Here is a 19,468-nt window from a genome sequence, read left to right as displayed (position 1 = left end):
GGTAGATCCTTCCGTCTCCCTCAGTCACAATTCTCAACTCTTTCTCTCTCTAGCGCTGGAGTCGTCGTCGTCCTCCCCGGAGACTCTGCGAGGCGTTCGATGTGGGAAATGTAAGACGAGGGAAATTTGGGATTTTGCTGCATTCGGGTGAGAGATGCCGATCGTGAGGTACCAGATTAGGAATGAGTACGGGCTGGCGGATCCTGGGTTGTATGGAGCGGCGGACAAGGGAGATCCGGAGGCCTTGCTCGAGGGGGTGGCCATGGCTGGTTTGGTGGGCATCCTCCGGCAGCTGGGTGACCTGGCTGAGTAAGATTCGACTAGCTTCCGGGGTTCTTTGATCTGGGTGTTTGGAATTTCGTGTTTTGGGCTTGATTTGGGGATGCGGGGTGGAGAATTCTGCTGGCTAGTTTGAGAATGAGTTTGCGGATTGTTCTCCCTTTGGCGTGTTTGTCATGTTCTTCGGATTTGTCGCTTTTAGTCCTTCGTGGTAACTATGCTAGAAACGGGCTTATGCGGGAATCTGTCACTTCCAGTTGTATTTTTTTTGCATTTTTATGATTGTCTGGGTATGTGCCGTGTTCTATTACGGTGAGTCTACGGCCACTGTATCTCCTTTTGTTGAAGCTACCCATTGATATGCTCGAGCTTGAAATCTAAAATTTTGGTATTTCTTTTTTCTTGAGAAAGATGGTATTTGGTTCTTAAGTGGCCGTTAAGGTGTTGGCGCATTAACGGCGATTTATCCTTGGAATCTGACGACGTTTTGGTTTTCAGAACGATGAATTCCTGCAAAGATTATTGTTCCTGTTTATAACCTAATTCTTCGTTCTTCTTTGACTCTTCTTAATCATGACCTGTTGATAATCCAAGTAAGTGCAATATCTTCCATGAAACAGATCTCAAGGAAAAATAAGTCTAAAAGAGGGGTTACTGGCCTTAAGTTTATTACATGCAGTATTACCCTATTCAATTCATCTTCTTCAGTTTGGCTTTCTGCCATATGCTGTGACACAAAATATTGTATTTTTTTTGCTCTTTGGATTAGTTTTCCTGGCTCAACTGTATAACAGATCGCCTGATATTCAGGTGCTTGCTATACAGATCATCATTATCCTAATGGGATTTCTTTTCTTATAATATCAATTTTTTATTCATCAGGTTTGCCGCTGAGATATTTCATGATTTGCATGAGGAAGTGATGGCAACTTCTTCCCGGGGGCATGGGCTTTTGCTTCGCGTTCAGCAGTTGGAGGCAGAGTTCCCAGCAGTCGAGAAGGGATTTTTTAATTTGAAAGAGAAAGCTCAACTCAATAGCAATTCTGGTTAGAGCTCCACTTTCTTCTTTTATCATTTTTTAGTAAATTTTTATCAGGCACAGGTAATTAAATTTCTGTTCTCCCTCATAATTTTTCTGAACGTTTACTATTGTTCCGAAGACTAGTATTTTGCTGCTTAAATTTATGTGAACATTGATCAGGCTAGAAGAAGATAAATTCTCCTGGAATAGAGAATTTATGTCCTTTAATGCCCAAAGCTTGTCATTTGACCCCCAGAATTGATTTTTATGGCACCTTATTTGGGTAGTGTGCTGTTTGTTGTGGCTCATGCCCATCTCTTTCATGTACAGGAGTTGATTGGCACCCTAACCTTCACATTGATCAGAATTTGGTTACAAGAGAAGACATGCCGCGATTCATTTTAGATTGTTATGAAGAAAGCAGGGGTCCTCCACGGCTATTCATGCTTGACAAGTCTGTCTTCTTCGCTGGTTGGGCCGGCTTTTTAAATTGCACTCACATTTATGCTTCTATTATTTTCTTGTCAGGTTTGACAGTGCTGAAGATGGTGCGTGCTTGAAAAGGTATTCTGATCCATCGTTCTTTAAGATGAACTTTGTCTCTGGGGGAAACGTGGAAGCTGATTATCACCCAGAAAGGGGTTATCACAAAAATAAGGTGCAGTTTTTTTTGGTTGTCTTATCCCATAGCTCCATTGTTGATACATCATGTTACTCGTATATATTCCACAAGCAAACGAAAACCGATACGAGAAATAAGGACATTAATTATGCTGCAGTTTTTGGTGATATTTTTATTCATTTGTCTCTGTGATATGACCCGGGAACCTCTCTCCTATCCTCGACCCCCTATTCTGTTATCGACACTTGAAATGCGGTTATCTCATTGAATGTTGGTTTACATTTGACTATTGACACATCCCCAATACGGGAACGTATCACTCTGTTTATTTACTTTTTGTTAAATCCACCGCTAAGTTTGCTCATATTTGATTATATAAAACAATTGGTGCTGAAGTTTGTCGGTTGTCTGAAATTGCTTTTTTTGGATGCTGCTGCGATATAGTTCTTTGCGTTTCCTTAAGATTCCCAGAACTGTTGGTAGAAACTTGAACCACTTTGTTTTTAGGTGTAGGCTAAACACTTTTTTTCTTTTTTATGGTTCGATAATTTTTAATAATTTTTTTACTGATCTTCTTTACATCTCGGGCAAAGACAAGGTACCTAGCTTCTTTACATTCGGGCAATAATTCCTTTTTTAAAATTTGACCACCTTGTTAAGAGCTGTTGGTAAAGCAAAAGCGTATTAAACAGGTGATAAATTATCGTGCAAACATATTGTGATTATTTCTTTACATTCTGTAGTCTACTTGTTGCTATTTCTACTAACCTGCCCATGATGTCTCGTCATTCTCCCATATTTTTATAGGTAATTGACTTCTTCATCTTGACTCAAACCTTAGTCTTCCAAAAGAATCGATCATATTTGGTCCTGTTGAATTTTTTAAGGCAGGGCATAAGTGATCTTTCTTAATGCGGCTCCCTCTTCTGTCTTAAACTTTTCGGTTTTTGTGGTGAATTCCGTAACGAATGATATGAGTATTTTTTGAAAACCAGAAAAGGATGCCTCGTGGGAAGAATGGTGTAACTTCAGATTTTCATTTACCACTTCCAGCGGACGACAAGTAAGAACACCGTCTTGGTTAATGTTTTATGAGTAGTTTACTGCGGCACAACTTTTTATTGATGCCTTTTTGGTTCTTACTATTTTTATTCCCAGATCAGAACTTCTGCCCGTGGATCAAACGCCTGATAATCAATATGAACAAGTGAAGCACGTTAGGCTGAAGAAAAGGCAGTTGAATCTCAAGATAGACATCGAGAAAAAATATCTGGAGAGCATTCTCGATTCACAATCAGCTGAAGTCCTTGCTTTACCAGAGACTTCCGTCAATGATTCCCAAAAAGAGATTCATGCAATCATGCCGGTTGAATCATTGCCTCAAGAACGTGATTCTAGTGCTGATGTTCCAAATTGGGTGCTAGGTTTCAAAGAGAAAACCTTGCGTAATTCCCTTAATGCAAGTCAAAAAATGGACGTCCAGAATTCAATTAACACCGAAGAGATGTTGGAGAAGAAACGTTGTGAACCAGATAATAAAAAGCCATTACTTCTTGCTGACCGTTATCAAATGGATGTTAGTCACTCCTCTGATAGCAAGTTGAGTAGCAGTCTTAATGACTACAGAACTGATGATGTTGCAAGTGAACTGGAAAATTACTTGGATGCCCTTGCGACAATGGAATCAGAGATCGAAACGGATGGTGAGGCAAAGAGTAAGCAGGATCGTATCACTTTTATCAAGGAATATCCGAATTTGGGTTCTAATGATGAGCATGATCATCTACCTGAGCCAATATTTTACTCTGGCGATGATAGTTTCCCTAACAAAGAAGTTTCCAATGGTGCTTGCGAAAAATCGCTCAACTTCCACGAATTATTACCTTCTCAATGTTCTTCAGAGGAGCCTCCATGCATCATCAAGGATCGAGAAGGAGCATGCGCACCAGATTATCAAGGAAGAGGTGATATTTCTGGCGATGAATGTTCTGGAGACTTTGTCGTGAATGATATGAAAAGTTCAACCAGTGTCATCCATACTGTTGATTCGGTTGTTGAGAACAATAAATCTGCTGTTGTAGATCAGGCATCTGCTGCGGGCGAAATTGGTGAAACTTCTGACGTGTGCGATTGTCGTGAAAATATGCCCGTAGATGGTTCGGCAATTCAGGAATTCGAGATGAACTCGATACCATCTGATCTGGTTGAAGATCAGAAACAAAATGACGAGCTAGGGGATGCTAATCCTCTTCTAAGATTGGGGAATTCAATTGTTTTTTCAGGTTCTCCTGCTGATCAAGCTGATTTGAATCTCAAGGTTGCAGACAATGAAAATTCAAGAATCGAGTCATCAAATTCTGATTCTGCTAGGGCTAGTTTGTTAAGCGATGCTGAAAGTACTTCCTCACATGCTGCAGATAAAGATTCACAACTGGCCTTCCCTAAAGTGGAAAATCATGAGTTGGAAGATTCGTCATTTTGTGAACCTAGAGCAGATCATGTAGAAAGCGCACCATCACCTTGGAAATCTGAGCCAATCGTTTCTGTAGATGATAAATCAAGCACTCCTTCTGCAGTAGGCCTATTGGAGACAAGAGATTTGTTAGACCATGTCTTGTCTTCGGATGACGATGATACGTGTGTTGCATATTCTGGAAAATTAACTCAAACTCAGACAATTACTGCTGGAAAATCGTGTGAAGAATATTTCATTGCCGAAAATGAGAAAGCGATGGTAAATGGTGAGTTACCTCGTGCCCCTCATCAGGTCATGATAATCCTGTTTGTGGTCAAGTCGTAGATGTCCTTTCCTCAATTGCATATCATGTAATCACGTTTAAAATAATTGAGACTTATTTTGAAATCGATTCGTCCTTATCTTATTCCAGCAATTTGCCACTTATCTGTGGATTTTCCTTCGTTTTTCTTTCATCAGATTCGCATTTGGAGTCTGATGAGCCAACCATTCCCGATGCTGATGCCTCTTCAGAAAAACATTCGTTTGGGGTTTCTGATTCAAACTCGGGAGAGCCAGTTGAACTCTCAGAGAAGAACGTGTGCCCAAGCGAAGAAGGAAAAACTGACGTATCTTCAATTGACTGCCAAAAATCTTTGAATCCTTTCCTACAGAATGAATCTGAGTCGGAAATCTCTGTGGTGGGATTATTGGAGACCTTAAAATTAGAGTCTACTTCAGATCATAAAGATAATGCATGCCATTTGAAGGAGAATGAAGCTGACGAAGGTGCATCATCAAATGAATCTCCATCGGCTTCCTCTGAATCTCTTCCGTTGGAAAAATCATCTCCCAAGAAAGACGTCTCTGCATGCCACTCATTAAAAGGGTCATCTGAAGCTGCAGAAAAAAGTACAAATGAAGTTGAGTTATCTCATGAACTGAGTTTATCCGAAATTCCTGATTCTCTTCTCAAATCAGAAACTAAGTTGGTTCAGATGGAGCCATCTGAATTGCTGCCTCTAGATGAAGATCCGCCTCCTCCGCCATTACCCCCTATTCAATGGAGGATGGGAAAGCTCCGCCCGAGCCTTTTCCCTTCAATGGAAGGAATGAAGTCAACGTCATCACCTTCTTCGGATCAATCATGTGGTTCACCTTTGATGGCCTCATCCCTTGAACTGCAGAGGATTGAGATACGCCAAGAATTCTTGGGCACGGATGTCAATGAATCCAGTCCAATTCTCCAGCCGCCTTCAATTCATCCGATTTATATTTATCCAGAGCCTTCCAATCCATTCCTGTCGCCAAAATCCACAGAAACTGAGAGAAGGGTGAAGGAGATGATTATAGAGGGTTATTTTTCGGACACCAGCTTATCAAGAGAAGCAGCCTCACGCAGTCTTCTGGGCTATCAAGGGTACCACATGTACGCCTCTGAAGATGAACGTTTCTCAAGAGAAGAGTATCAGAGGCCTACGAGAAGACCCAGTTCCCTACTTAACCGGCCCAGAGACCCTCTCATTGAAGCCGTTGCAGCCCATGATAAAAGCACGGTATTAAGCCTTGTAACTTTAGAATGATAAAAAAACAAAGTATTTAGTTGTTTTTTATGGTGGTTTTGCAGCTGAGGAGAGTTTCTGAGATGGCTCAGACTTCGGCAAAGTCTAACGATGAGACAAACGATGCACTGTTGGAACAGATAAGAAAAAAGGTCAGCAGCTGCTGCCATTTATTTCTTCGGAATACAAGGAAAAAAATTCTGATTGTAACTCTGAAATTTTGTTTAATGGGTTTGTTGCCAGTCCTTCAATCTGAAGCCGGCGCCCGCAGCAAAGCCAATCATGAAGGCGCCTCCAACAAATTTGAAAGTTGCTGCCATTTTGGAGAAGGCAAATGCCATCCGCCAGGTATTTGATACAATCCATCTGGGTTTATTTCATTCACTCCCTTCATTGCTTTCCTTTTAAATAGAGGTAGCCCTCCTTTTAAAAGAGCAACCAGGGAAGAAGTATCAAGCAGTTGCTGTTACAGTCACTGATCTCTCTGTCTTCCGTCTTGATCCCTTTAGTCTTGCGCAATCTCCTCCCCTCGTGATCTTATCTAGTTCACTGAATCTTAAGCTAGCTTTTCTGTGACCAATCCTAGGTTTCCTATCATGGCACACATGTGATCTTTTATTTCTCCTTAAAAGGGTTTGATTGGCTTGTTTCCCTCACTAACTGGCCGGATACCTCTGGATCAGGCGGTTGCTGGAAGTGACGAGGACGACGATGGCGACAGCTGGAGCGATTCCTAGTATCTTTTTGTCTACTCTCCCATTACCTGCACAGCGGCACTGGTTGGGAAGACATGAACACATCATCAGATCGGCCAAATGAATTTTATGAGAGCTTTCGGAAAGCTTTTTCTGGCACTTCTTCCGATGAATCAAGCTCCTATGTTGCAGAATTGGAGGCACTGTGGGCTCATTCAAATGAATCATGGTCCTGGGTCCTGTGGCAGGTAATGTTGTATTCTTGTATAGTGCTCTCTTATTGTTGACCTTTATCTGCGCTTGTCTATATCGGCTCCAAATTTTACTGTTTAAGCCATCAACGCTATAAACTTATTTTGCTGACTTAATTTTGAAGGAAACACCAGCTGTAGTATTTCAACCTTTATACACAGAGAGGGAAGTAGCTAGAAGGGATTCACTTTATGACCTGAAATATTGGGCATTTCCTGTTTATCTAATTAAGCATTTAATGCATGTCTATTCATGAACATATAAATCCTGATTAGTAAGAAAAACAAATGTTTCCTTCAACCTATCGTATGTACGACATATTTCAAGAGGAGTTCTCATTGGATTTCTCCGCCGACCCTTTTCGATGGATTGCAATGTCTTTGCATGTAATTCGGGCACGAGAATCTAAACGTAATCGGACGCAAAATTATGTGAATCTTCGTTTGTAATCGATGAAGAAATATAATATGGGTTTCATCAGTTATAAATTAAAATGTATATATGGATTAAGTGGTATTTTACATAATAAACAAATAGTATATTTCCTACTTTTTTAAGAATTAAATTACAAGATCTGATCATGTTTGTTGGGCTGCCAAAGAGTGACAGTGAAATAGAACTTTTCTTAGTAGCCTTTCTCTTTCAGGCATGGATGCAGTTCTATCCAAATTCAAAAAATAAATCATGCAGCAATTCGAAATGTTGGTAGATCTATTTTCACATTAATTTATATTAAATGTGCGTTCGACATCAGGTTCTAGATCTTCGAAATTCATTAAATCCCCTCGGTTATACAAGTCCCATAAATCTCACTGACTACAAATCAATGTAGTTCCATGAACCTCACTTACTTCAAGGGTCTTGAATCCTTAATGTGTTCAATATTATCCCGCATTGGAGAGAATTCTCCAGACTTAGTAGTCCATAAAATTCTGTACTTTCACAAGGCCAGTTCAACCCTACAGGGGCAGTGAAATATAAAATGTCCTTTAAATATTATTTCATTTGCTTTGGATTAACCATAAAGTCTTTTGGATACAGATTCATTCTTCTACATTGGAGAGAATTCTCCAGACTTTGTATCCCACAAAAGTTTTCTGCTTTCATAAGGCCTGTTTTAACCGTGAATGTATACTGCTATTTCATTCACACTGGATTAACAAAAAAACCTTTTTGGGCACATACTCATTCTTCCACAGTGGAGTCATATATGCAAACAATTATTTGAAGTAAATGGGCCCTAATTATCATTAAAGGATCAATTCTGTAAGCGATGGTGCTCTGGTAAGAATGGCCATAAAATTACATGGGAGGTCCACCAAGTTCTCAATCTTCCATGTCACTTTGATACCTAAATGTTTTGCAAAGCAGAGTTCCACAAAAAATTCATGGTCCCAAGAATATATCCCAGGATTTCTTTAACCAAATCTGGGTTAGGAGACGCATGTCTACTTAAGTGAGTCAATTTCTGAGAACCCATTAGTAGTTTAAAAAATGACTCATGAGGATTTCTCAAACCTTAAATGTCAGATTATGGCTGTAAGTTGGTCATCCAAAATTTAAGAGAAGCCAAAAATTTTCAGATCATACCTAAGTCACTCAAAATTTTTCGTCAAGAAGATAATTAAGAAAAATAAAGAGATTAGTCGAGGGTATGATTCAAACAGAGATAAATAATAAATGATGTTTACTTGGGTAAGAGATAGAGAGATATATTGAAGGGCAATTCAATGAATTTATTATTATGGGATAAAAAACATAAAATTAGGGGTTTTAGATAGAAAAGTTGTTTTTTAAAAGTATTATGATGGAGATTAGTGCATTTGAAAGTTTACAAAATCAAAAAATATCTGAAGAATTTGGTATTTATAGATTATTAAATATTAAAATAATAAAAATATATTGAAAATATTAAGAGTTTAAATAATTTAGATTTAGTTGGTTTCTGGTTATAGCAAGAAATGTAGATAAATATAAATAGAATAATAAGATAAACTATTTAGATGACTCTTCAAGAAATCCTCAATTCTTAATTATTTTGTTATTATATTTTTCAGAATTATATATTTCTTTGTGATGTCTCGGTAATATGTTATATAATTATCATGGGAGCAACATATTTAATAAAATATTTGTTGGCTAAAGGAGGAGGATATGAATTCAACCTTAGTTGCGTAATATTGGTGGATGGATCTTGAACAAGAGGTGAATTTCCCAGGGGTTAATAATTTGGTTTTATTTTTTTGTTTTCTTTTCTATAAACCTTAGTTTCAAGGATACAGCCTTTTGAAGTTGAATATTTCTTGGAGATAAATTCACAGTGAGCCTCTAGGGAAATAGAGTATCTGGAAAGATGAGAAGTTATCCCAAAATGGTGTATATTCTTATATTAGTTGATTGAAATGTAAGAAAATGATGAGTAATGGCGGTAATTATTTACATACGCCAATTCTATGGACCTCATTATTATCATCTACTATTTAGGCTATTAATATGTAATTTAGTCATAGTGAATTATAGAGTAATTTTTAGGATATAAATCTCACCAACATGTTTCATCATTAGTTTTAATACCAATCAACCCCTCACCATTAAATCAAAGGAAAATATAAACCATCCAGTATACAAAACCTTATATCAAACACCAGCATGAAGTATTTATTTATGTTTACATCATGATCCTGCATATACACAAAAGTTTGAAACAAAAAATCACGAAGTATGAGTGCATATATTATTTTAATTGAACTATTATTTTTCATTTGTTCATAATTAATATAACAAAATTAAATGAAAAATGGAAGTTGAACTCATTCTACATTTATAATTTTAAATATATAGTAAATTCCTTAAAATATTTAAATAAACATTTTTTGAATTTTCAATTTATTTTATTAATGTTAGAAAGTTATGTTAAAATACCATAACATCAAAGAAAAATTGGAAATTCATTCTAGAAGTGAAATAAATGATTATAACAATTAAGAACATGGATTTATGATCATTTTAATGAATATAAGTAGCATGTGATTTATGATTATCAAGTATCGACCATTATTCATTACCATCCACCATCATCTGCCATCGTTGGCATGTGTCACCTACCACCTGTGTCATTTATCATCTATGTTGTCATGATCTCGTCTCGTGTCTCCCTCTCTATTTCCCACAATACACTCCATCTCATCCCTCATTTATTCCCTGCTTCCACCACCTTCATTACGACATCTCATCCCATCATCTCCATCACGCCTCATCGTCAAACCCTCATTTAACTCATAAACCTTAATTTAAATATTTCTTCTTATCATTCCTTAGTCATTATCTTTTCTTATCATCGCCTCTTCATGTCTTCCTCGATCCCACTCTCTCATTTTCACTTGCTTTATTCACATTCCATTATCTATCACTCTTGGTAATATTGATCTTGTTATTATTCAGTAGGTATTATCCCTATCTCATATCACCATCTTCCTCTTATCACTTCCTCTTACCCTATACATATCCCTTCTCGTTCTCTTAAAATTATCACATCAAGAGAGTTATTTCCATAAGATTCACTCCCCGTGTACACGACCCATACTCATCCACTATCCAGTACATTTACATGAGAATTGGTTAATAGTTATATTGATTAAATCAAATACAAAAATTACATAATTTTGAGTTTATCAACGGTGCTGGAAGTTTCTCATCCACATAATTATCAGTTACATTGAATTTTATTATCTCTTCATTATCTTTGAATCTGAAAGAAACACAAGTCCACTAAATTAAAAGTTAACGTGGTAAAAATATTATATCCTGTAATATCAGGTTAAATTGATGTAATTCTGAGTATACGTTATAAAACCAAAAAAATCAAAAATAAAAAACCATCAATTAAATCTATGTATAATTGATCAAACTTATTTTATGTAACTTGAATATCAGTTACTTCTTAAGAACACACTTTTCTAAACTTATAATTCTATTTAATTGTTTATTCATAATATTATGTTCAAAATTAAAAATATCACAATTAAAAATTAAAAATATTCATAATAAAATTATGTTTATCAATAAAATGAAAAACTACTTTTATCATACTTTCTTTTTATTAAAAATATTTGTATCATATTTATGTATGTTTCTTCAAAATTAGAATATTTTTAATTTAAGTAAGATTATCCAAAATTTATTAGTGTTGAATGATTAATGATATCTTTGAACCATGGTGGATACATGTATACTGTAGTTTTTAGGTCGTGCTTTCGTGCCTCATCAACTACGGGGCATAAATTGATGGGTCTTGGCTGATTGATTTGAAATTGGGTGGATTCCCAAACTCTGATTCAGTGTTTGTGTTTCAATCATGATCAAATCTGTATCTCAAAATGAAATAACACATTTGAACTTGGTAATTAATGATATCATAATCAAACCAAAATTGATTTGATTATTTTCAATATCTATAGTAATTAAAATATAATTTGTATAGTCTATTTGATTGATATATATTGATATGATTTATGGTTTGTGAACATGATAGTGTGAAATAAATATTTTATCTGACATAATATTTCATATTATTTCGTCTTCATTAGTATAGAGAAATTAATCTGATTTGAGACTGATTGTTTGTGAGTCATTGACCATATGATATTGACTATTGAATATATCTATTTTTGAAGATAGACATTCAATTGGATCATGTTGAAAGAGGTTGATTTTAATAAAAAAATACTTGGCGGATTGATTTAAGAGATATAACTATATGATAAAATTGGTACTTGGTCATATCGAAAGTTGAAATCATATCGAGAAAAGTGGAGATTAATTTCCTTTAATATTGGCAGATTAAACTTTGTGAACTCATTTTGATTAAATTTTGAGAGAGGTCATTGATTTATATTTCTGAAAAAGTACTCATTTCTTGATTTTGATATTTGATATATGATCCCTAAGGTTTTAAAATATTTGATTGAACTCAAAAGACCGAATCATTTGATTTGTTATAGCATATTTATTGAAATTAGTGAAATAGTGAAAACAAGTAAAATAACTATATTTTTGTTGACTAAAAAATTCAAGAGGTTGATCTAAAGAGGAGTGTTATGCCTTGGTCCTTGCATCTAAAGATGGCTCCTGCATATTTGGATGTGGATTTCAAAATAATGAAGGTGTTAACTTGGATAAAATCATCTGTATTGGATTTTCTTTCCTTTTTAAATCAAGGAGTTACATCAAGATCAAGAACACAGAGTAGAGGACGTATGGTAGTATTGATGGTAGAAAGACAAGGCTGCATAAAAGTAAGAAGAGGAAAGTGAATCTTATGAACTCATCCAGAGAAAAACTGGGTGGATGTCTCACTCAAAGGAGACGTCAAAGAGTGACAGTAAGAAGAGTGTGTCTATGTTATTTACAAACTGGTATGTAAATGGCATAATCAGGTAGCATTTTTCAAAAATATTTAACAGATTCAATTAGACTTTTAAGAGTCTATATGTATCAGACATAAGGCAATTTAAACCAGGATACAAAATCTGGCCCAAAGACAGATTTAGGATGAATTTTATTCAACCTATAGAAAATAGAATATATAAAATATGAATAAATGGTAAATTTCACTTTAGTTTTTATCATCTTAGTTAAATAGTTTCAAATCGAAATTGATCATTAATAATTGCATATTTGATAAGCTTGAAATGTACGTGTTTGTATGTCGTTATTAGGGGTTTTCAAACTTAAGCAATAATATTTATTTTATCCCTTAGTGTTTAAGTAAGGGGTCAAACCCTAGGGAGGCGGTGGTGGTATTCAGTTTTTCTCAGATCAGGGATAGTGTTTAAGTAATAGGTTTTAACAGCTATGATTTTTTTTTTTAGATTTTAACAGATTTTATGATTAGTTAGCAATTCTTGATAAGAATTACTAACTAATCCCCTACTAGGTTGTTTAAGTATCCAATGGATCTTAGATGTTTAGGATGTGAGTGTGACAAAAATCTAGATCAGAAGTTGCCCATTATTCATGCTTCACTTATTTAACCCAAAGACTTAAGTCAGCTTGATTTGTAATTTTGGGTTATTTAGTGAATTAGAGATGATTTGGAACAGATGGTCAATGCTCGTTGGTTTAGCACCAACCCTTTTTGCAAAGTCTATTCAAATTCCTCGCGGATTTAAAATCGGAGGGTATAGCTTAATTGCAATCTATTTAAATTTTCCCTCAGTTAATTTGAATTTGCAAACATGCCTTACTCGCAAATCGTGGTTACGACTTGCTGATCTGAGGTGATCTACGCCAACACCGTGGTGGAATTTAGCTTAACTATACTTTAGAACGCCACACGGATCAAGTCTGAAGAAGGTAAGTCCCTCTTTAACGGATTAAATACAAGAGTTTTCTCCTTTTTTTTGAAATTTTAAGCTACCGTAGATTGGCGAATCGTGAACACGATTTGCCTATTAAGGTAATGTAACTTAATGATCAGTTTTGATTTGAAACTATTTAACTAAGACGACAAAAGCTAAAAAAATTTGAAAATAATAGAAATTCGAGAATGAACAGAAACAAAATCAGAATTTATAAAAAAAACGACGAACATAAATGAACTATAAATTTGGGAAAATCGAACACGAAAGTAATTGCAGAATGAATTCAAATTAGACCGAGAAGTGCCAGGAATGATTTCCAGTCGATTGGGATGAATTTCGCGCAACGAACTATCCGATATCCACCAATTAGAAGCTTGATTTTGCGGGAGAATGCGGCGCCAGATAGACGAAATTCTTGGCCCAATTTAGCTCTAAAAGCACTCCAGGCTGCTCTTGAGTCAGAGAGGGGGCTCGGGACTTCTCCTCTCCCTTTTTCCAGATAAAGAACGCCTTTCAATTATTCGTTTCTCCCCTTTTATTGCCGCGGAATCGGAAAAACATGTTCTTCCAATTCCGTTATTGTTTTAATATTTTTTGCTTTGCACGCAAACTGCACGGCACACGCCGGTTGGTCCACGTCGTGCGGTAGGCGTCGTGTGCACGGAGGTGCGTGCATATGAAACGCACGGAGGAGACTTCGCCAACTCATTTTTTATCTGTATTTTTATTGGTCCATGACGCGCCGCACCGGTACGAGTAAAATCGGACCTGATTCGTCCACGTCGCGGTGCGTGTTTGACGCTTTGTGCTACACTTGAAGTGTGATACGCACACACGTGCGTCATGCGTGTCACATACCAAGGGCTGAGCACAGCTTCTGATTGGTCCACGCTCTCCTTGGTGTGTTTCCCTGCGCGCTACACGCACGATTAGCGATTAAACTGGCCCAATAAGGGAAAAAAAAAGTTTTTAACCTAAAAACACTTATAATAAATTCTAAAAAAAATGTTTATTTGCGCCAAAAATGATTTTATTAGTTTCTAAAATTCGTTTTATTTGTTTCTTTCCTTTTTTTTATATAGAAATAGGTCAATTGAACATTTAATTTCCTTTTAAAATTCATTTTAAAAAATGTTTAAAATGTATATATCGACCTAATTATTTATCAAATGTATTATTTAACTTGAAATTTAAGGAAATTCTTCTTTTAAACTAAAATCATGATAACATGCATTAAAATTTAATGTTTTTAAGCATCAAAAGTCCAAAAAATATGATGAAATTAACAGTTTATCAGCTCTTATTTGCATGTCATCAAACTCATACAGAGAAAAACTGGGTGGATGTCTCACTCAAAGGAGACGTCAAAGAGTGACTGTAAGAAGAGTGTGTCTATGTTTTTTACAAACTGGTATGTAAATGGTATAATCAGGTAGCATTTTTCAAAAATACTAAACAGATTCAATTAGACTTTTAAGAGTCTATATGTATCAGACATAAGGCACTCTAAACCAGGATACAAAATCTGGGCCAAAGACAGATTTAAGATGAATATTATTCAACATATATAAAATAGAATATATAAAATATGAATAAATGGTAAATTTCACTAATTCACCGAATTGAAAATCAGCACCACATCAGTTAACAGTGGTATCAAATCAGGACACCTGATTTATGTAAATACTCCAAAAATTAACCATCATGGATGAGGGTGATTTTTATACTTTTTATTCATACATCTGAAATAACAAACTATGCCATCGGGAACATTAGGATGGAAGCCTATTCCATGGTCAAAAAGTGTGCATCATGGAATCTGATGGTCAATGGTCTTAATTAGGGCCCACTAGACATTATATGGAGAGTGGCTGGGGATTTTTTTAAAAATAAATGAGAACTTATATGTGTTGATCGACTTTAATAATTTAAGCTTCTGAAATTCTTATCTAGCTTCTCTAGGTTCTCCAAGTCATGAGGGGGTGAAAAAGGGCATTACTATATAAACGTTTTGGATGGTTTTTATACAAAATTATGATAATCCTACTTATGGTTTCTATTTTCCCTTCATGTATTCTGTTCACCTGATTCGTTAACAAATGGGAAGATATCAAGAAGAAATTTGAAAATATTTATTAGGGACTATAATTAAAGTAAGTTGAGGTAGTAAATAATATACTTCCATTTATTTTCAGATCTTCAAATTAAGAATATATCATAATATTAACAATTCATTATGAGTATTTATCTAATCCCTTTAATTATTAGCTTCTAATCAATATTGGTGTTTTCAAAAGTACCTTATTGACTTCATATATATTCAAGATGATTTGTTAATAAGGACTGCGCATATTATGCACTTCAATCTTAACATGTTACTAGAGTCAGATTCAGGATTATCCTAGGCACAACACACAGCTTGAGCACCAGGTGCTGAGGGGGAATGTTGAAGTCAACACCCTGCACATAAAAAATAATAGGAAAATCACTATCTTTTCCATTAACGGCAGCTTTTAGCACATATATATATATATGCATTTGAATCTTGATGTAAAATATTGTGATGGTAAATAAATTCAATTTTTCATGGACAAAGTGAAATATTAAAATAATAGAGGAAATTTTAACTTAAATTTGTAGGAATACTCATTCAGTCCCTCTTAGTTTTAATAAATTGCATGACTAATCTCAATAGCGAGATGAAAACTTCTCCTGGAAGAGAACTTGAAATTAATGAATCTCTTTCATTTTACATGGAATGTAATAGCTAGTTTTTCATTGACCTAAAATATATGAATATTAGATTGATTCATATTTGAGGTCGGAGAGATTTTAAGGGGTTTTGTGATCTATAATGTGTTAGGGGCACCATTGGGGATACCTTCATAACCAAAATCATATAGTTTCAAAGGGTTTTGAGATATCTGGAACTTAAAGGCCAACCAAACCATTATTATTAAACATTATATATTTGTAAAACCAGGTCATAAGTTAATGTTTTTCTTTTACGATGTGTTTACAATTGAATGCTATGATATTTGTTCATAAGATGCCTAACTTAATGTTTTGATGCATATTCAAATGCTGAAATAGTGAAATGGACTGCTAAATAATTTTTAACTCAGTAATAAAATTAAAAACTAATATTAAAAATCTGAATATGTCTATAATATGCCATGAATTCTATCAAAGAAGGAATAAATTAATTTGAATAACATTAGACGAAGTTAGTACTTACCACTTAGGTTTTATAACCAGTCAAGTGGGAAGGACAAGGGTCGTATGGATGACTTAAAACACATTGAGAATTATTTCAATTTTGATAGTTAACCAAATAAAAAATTGTATCCAGGTATTTTCATAAAGGGACACAAATATTATTTGAAATTTTTGTATCCAAATTTGATGATAAAGTAATATTATTACCAAAATTTTTAAGGTCTAACAAACAGAAAGTATTCAGATGCATTTGGTTTGGGTCTTTTTAAGCATAATCACTTGTGAAAAAAAAGAGTGAAATTCCCAGGGTGCGTTGATCTGTCTGTTAGATGTGGAAGGGAAAGACTAGTTATTTTATTTAAACCTAAAAATAAAAGACATAGGTCAAAAAAAGAATAGACAACCCTCCCATTATCCAACTAGAAGCCCAAAGATGGTATACCATTGGCTGTTAAATGATGTATTGATCTCAGATTTCTCAAAACATGTTATTCATAAGAATATCTATAAAGCCTATTATCTCTCTCCTTGATGATATATCATTAAACATTCTCTCTTTTAAAAAATAATGGTCGCATAAAGCTTCTTCTTCACATTCAATAATATGGGAAACTAGAAATCCAGTCAATGAGTCCATGATTCTGTATATATTTATGTGTGTTTGGGTGTAGGAACATAAGAAAACAGGAAGCAAGTGGAAGATTAAATGATGTGGTTAGTCTAATTCATTTTTATGTGTATATTTATATGTTATCATCACTTAAGGAAATCTTACCTTGGGAATATCTCATTAAAATATTATTTTATTCTAATTTGGTACCATAATTCTAAATAAATCAATGTCAAGAAATTAAATTAAGGAAACAACAAGAAGAGATAAATCATAAACTCATTTTTTGATAAAATATGTTTGACATTAAAAGGTAGTTATTTTAAGCATAACCTTTTCCATGTTAAGTTATTTTGGAAGCCCAGAAACCTGATAAATATAAAATAGAAATCAGAAACACTTGCAATAAAATGATTAAGAAGAAGACTCAAGAAGAGCCAAAATATAAAGAAGGTATAGCAGATTTATTTTTCCTCACTTTGATATTTATCATACCCTGAAAATCATTAGAAATTGCACAAACATAATTTTTTCTTCGTAAAATGCTACTCAGTATTGGGTAGATATAAAATGTTTGGGAAGTTGAAATTGATGGAGCGCGCCCGCTTACCCTATCGGAGACGTCATCGGAGCTGTCATCATCACCGTTGATGACCCGCCAGCTCACGCCCTGCAAGATCGGCACGCCAAGGCGATGGTGAAGACATCCAGGTTTAAAACCCTGGGTGAAAAGCATGACGACGTCATCGATCGTCTGAATTTCTCACTGGTTTGTGTTCATCTTATTTAACATTTTACCGTGCTTGTGTTTTCATTTTCATCATGTCAGTTCATCGTGTCGTGTTGTGTTCGTCATGGCACATCCGTATTGTCCGTATCGTCACGTCCTTTAATTTCCATAGTTTATTTTATTTGTGTGGTAAAAAGGGTCCCCTTGTTGGCCCCCTTGTTGGACTCTTTGTAAAGGGGCCTATCATGGCCCTATCTAAGGCCATGATGGGCACCGGGTTTTTGTTGAATGCCAAGCCGTCGTTTGCCATTGGACAACCGTACGAGATTCCTCCGCACCATCCGGGTGATTCTTGTCGCGGACGTCCTCAGGTGACATAGTACTGCAAGACTGTTTCCGCAGACATCTCTCTGGGGCATACGTTTGTGTGGTCAATGCTAGTACGTGCTAGCGGATCTGCGTATCACCCACGCGACGAACTTCAACGAGGGCACCACCTGACACCCAAAGGATCTCCGACGCATCGGCCATCCAACTGGCAGTTTGATTGTGGAAGCCAAGCTCCCACCATGATGGTTCAAGATTTTATTTGACATGCAATCAATTCACTTGAACAGTCGATCTGCGAAGTGGCCTTCTGATCATATCGAGGTCGCCTTGGTCCATGGTGGCCGGGCATTGCAACCCACTGATTCAATGTATCGAACCGACATTCGCAAGCCTGGTGTGTCATTCTGCTACTGTGTGATTGTGCTACCCCTGGAGGACTGTCCCAAGTGAACAGGACTCCTGCCCACTCATAACTGCCGTGTGCACGGATGCATCGTACCCTTACCTAGCTGATCGTCCGACATTCTCCTACCCCGCCCTAGGGTTGCCATTCCATCACACAGCCCCATGGATGATTACGCCATTCTAGCAATCGTCTGGGACTACCTTGATCGTTGTGCCACCTGCAGCTGCACTGGTTGCGTCAACCGAAATGTGGTGAGATGCCCGATCCCCTAGCACTGTCGCCTGCTCTTCCAACATCCTCTCAACCTCTGCTCTCCAACCATCGCTCCAGCGTCACACTTACGTCGCATGTCGAGTTAGCCATGCTCATCAACGACACGTCCCGCCTGCTTGCCTGCACCGGCCCGTGCATCAACGAAAATATTGACGACGAGGATCACCACCACGAGGTGCGTCGTTCCCCTTTCAGTTATATTACTTTCTATAGTATATCTTTTGACTGCACTCCACCGCGCTCGGGTTAGTTTAGGTGAGAGAATTATCAAGAAAATTACGAGTTGAGTGATTCCCTAGGTATAGGCCCAGCCCATTCGTTACATGCAAGTGCCAACGGAATTATTCCGTCCAACGCAGTAGTCGTCATCGTCGCTCCGATGAGGGTCAGAAGGTCACCATCATCGTCACCGGTTGCCCACCCGGAGCTCGAGGCTCGGCAAATCCCCATGACTCAGGGCCTACACGTAAACTCCCGCCTAGGGTTCATCGCTCCATGTAATTACATTCTGTTAGGGAATTATCTGTCGTACGACATCACTAACGACGTCTGACATCATCATCTAGGTATTCAAGCATTGCCTTGATACCCGACCAGACAACAACATGGGTGCCGTCTGGCATCAGAAATATCCTAAATTTGAAGAACCATC

At 36.4% G+C, this 19,468-nt stretch overlaps 1 protein-coding gene across 1 annotated transcript; it reads left to right on the top strand.

The window, feature by feature from the left end:
• The first annotated feature begins 4 nt into the window (after positions 1-4).
• SCAR2 (SCAR homolog 2) lies at positions 5-7,025 on the top strand. Its single transcript, XM_078580021.1, has 10 exons — positions 5-309; positions 1,162-1,325; positions 1,631-1,754; positions 1,829-1,958; positions 2,918-2,985; positions 3,081-4,663; positions 4,858-5,933; positions 6,005-6,091; positions 6,183-6,287; positions 6,623-7,025. The coding sequence occupies exons 1-10, from the start codon at positions 155-157 to the stop codon at positions 6,674-6,676; spliced, it is 3,546 nt and encodes a 1,181-aa protein (XP_078436147.1). The 5' UTR covers positions 5-154; the 3' UTR covers positions 6,677-7,025.
• Positions 7,026-19,468: the final 12,443 nt, after the last annotated feature.

The sequence above is a fragment of the Wolffia australiana genome, chromosome 1 (assembly GCF_029677425.1).
Source record: "Wolffia australiana isolate 7733 chromosome 1, ASM2967742v1".
Lineage (NCBI taxonomy): Eukaryota > Viridiplantae > Streptophyta > Magnoliopsida > Alismatales > Araceae > Wolffia > Wolffia australiana.
The sequence above is the reverse complement of the archived record's forward strand: the minus strand, read 5'-3'. Positions and strand labels throughout refer to the sequence as shown.

Bases quoted from the DNA above. Each gene is read 5' to 3' on its own strand.
- SCAR2 (XM_078580021.1), top strand. From the start codon at position 155: ATGCCGATCGTGAGGTACCAGATTAGGAATGAGTACGGGCTGGCGGAT. The intron at 310-1,161 runs GTAAGATTCGAC...TTTATTCATCAG, and splicing joins CAGCTGGGTGACCTGGCTGA to GTTTGCCGCTGAGATATTTC. The intron at 5,934-6,004 runs GTATTAAGCCTT...GTGGTTTTGCAG, and splicing joins CAGCCCATGATAAAAGCACG to CTGAGGAGAGTTTCTGAGAT.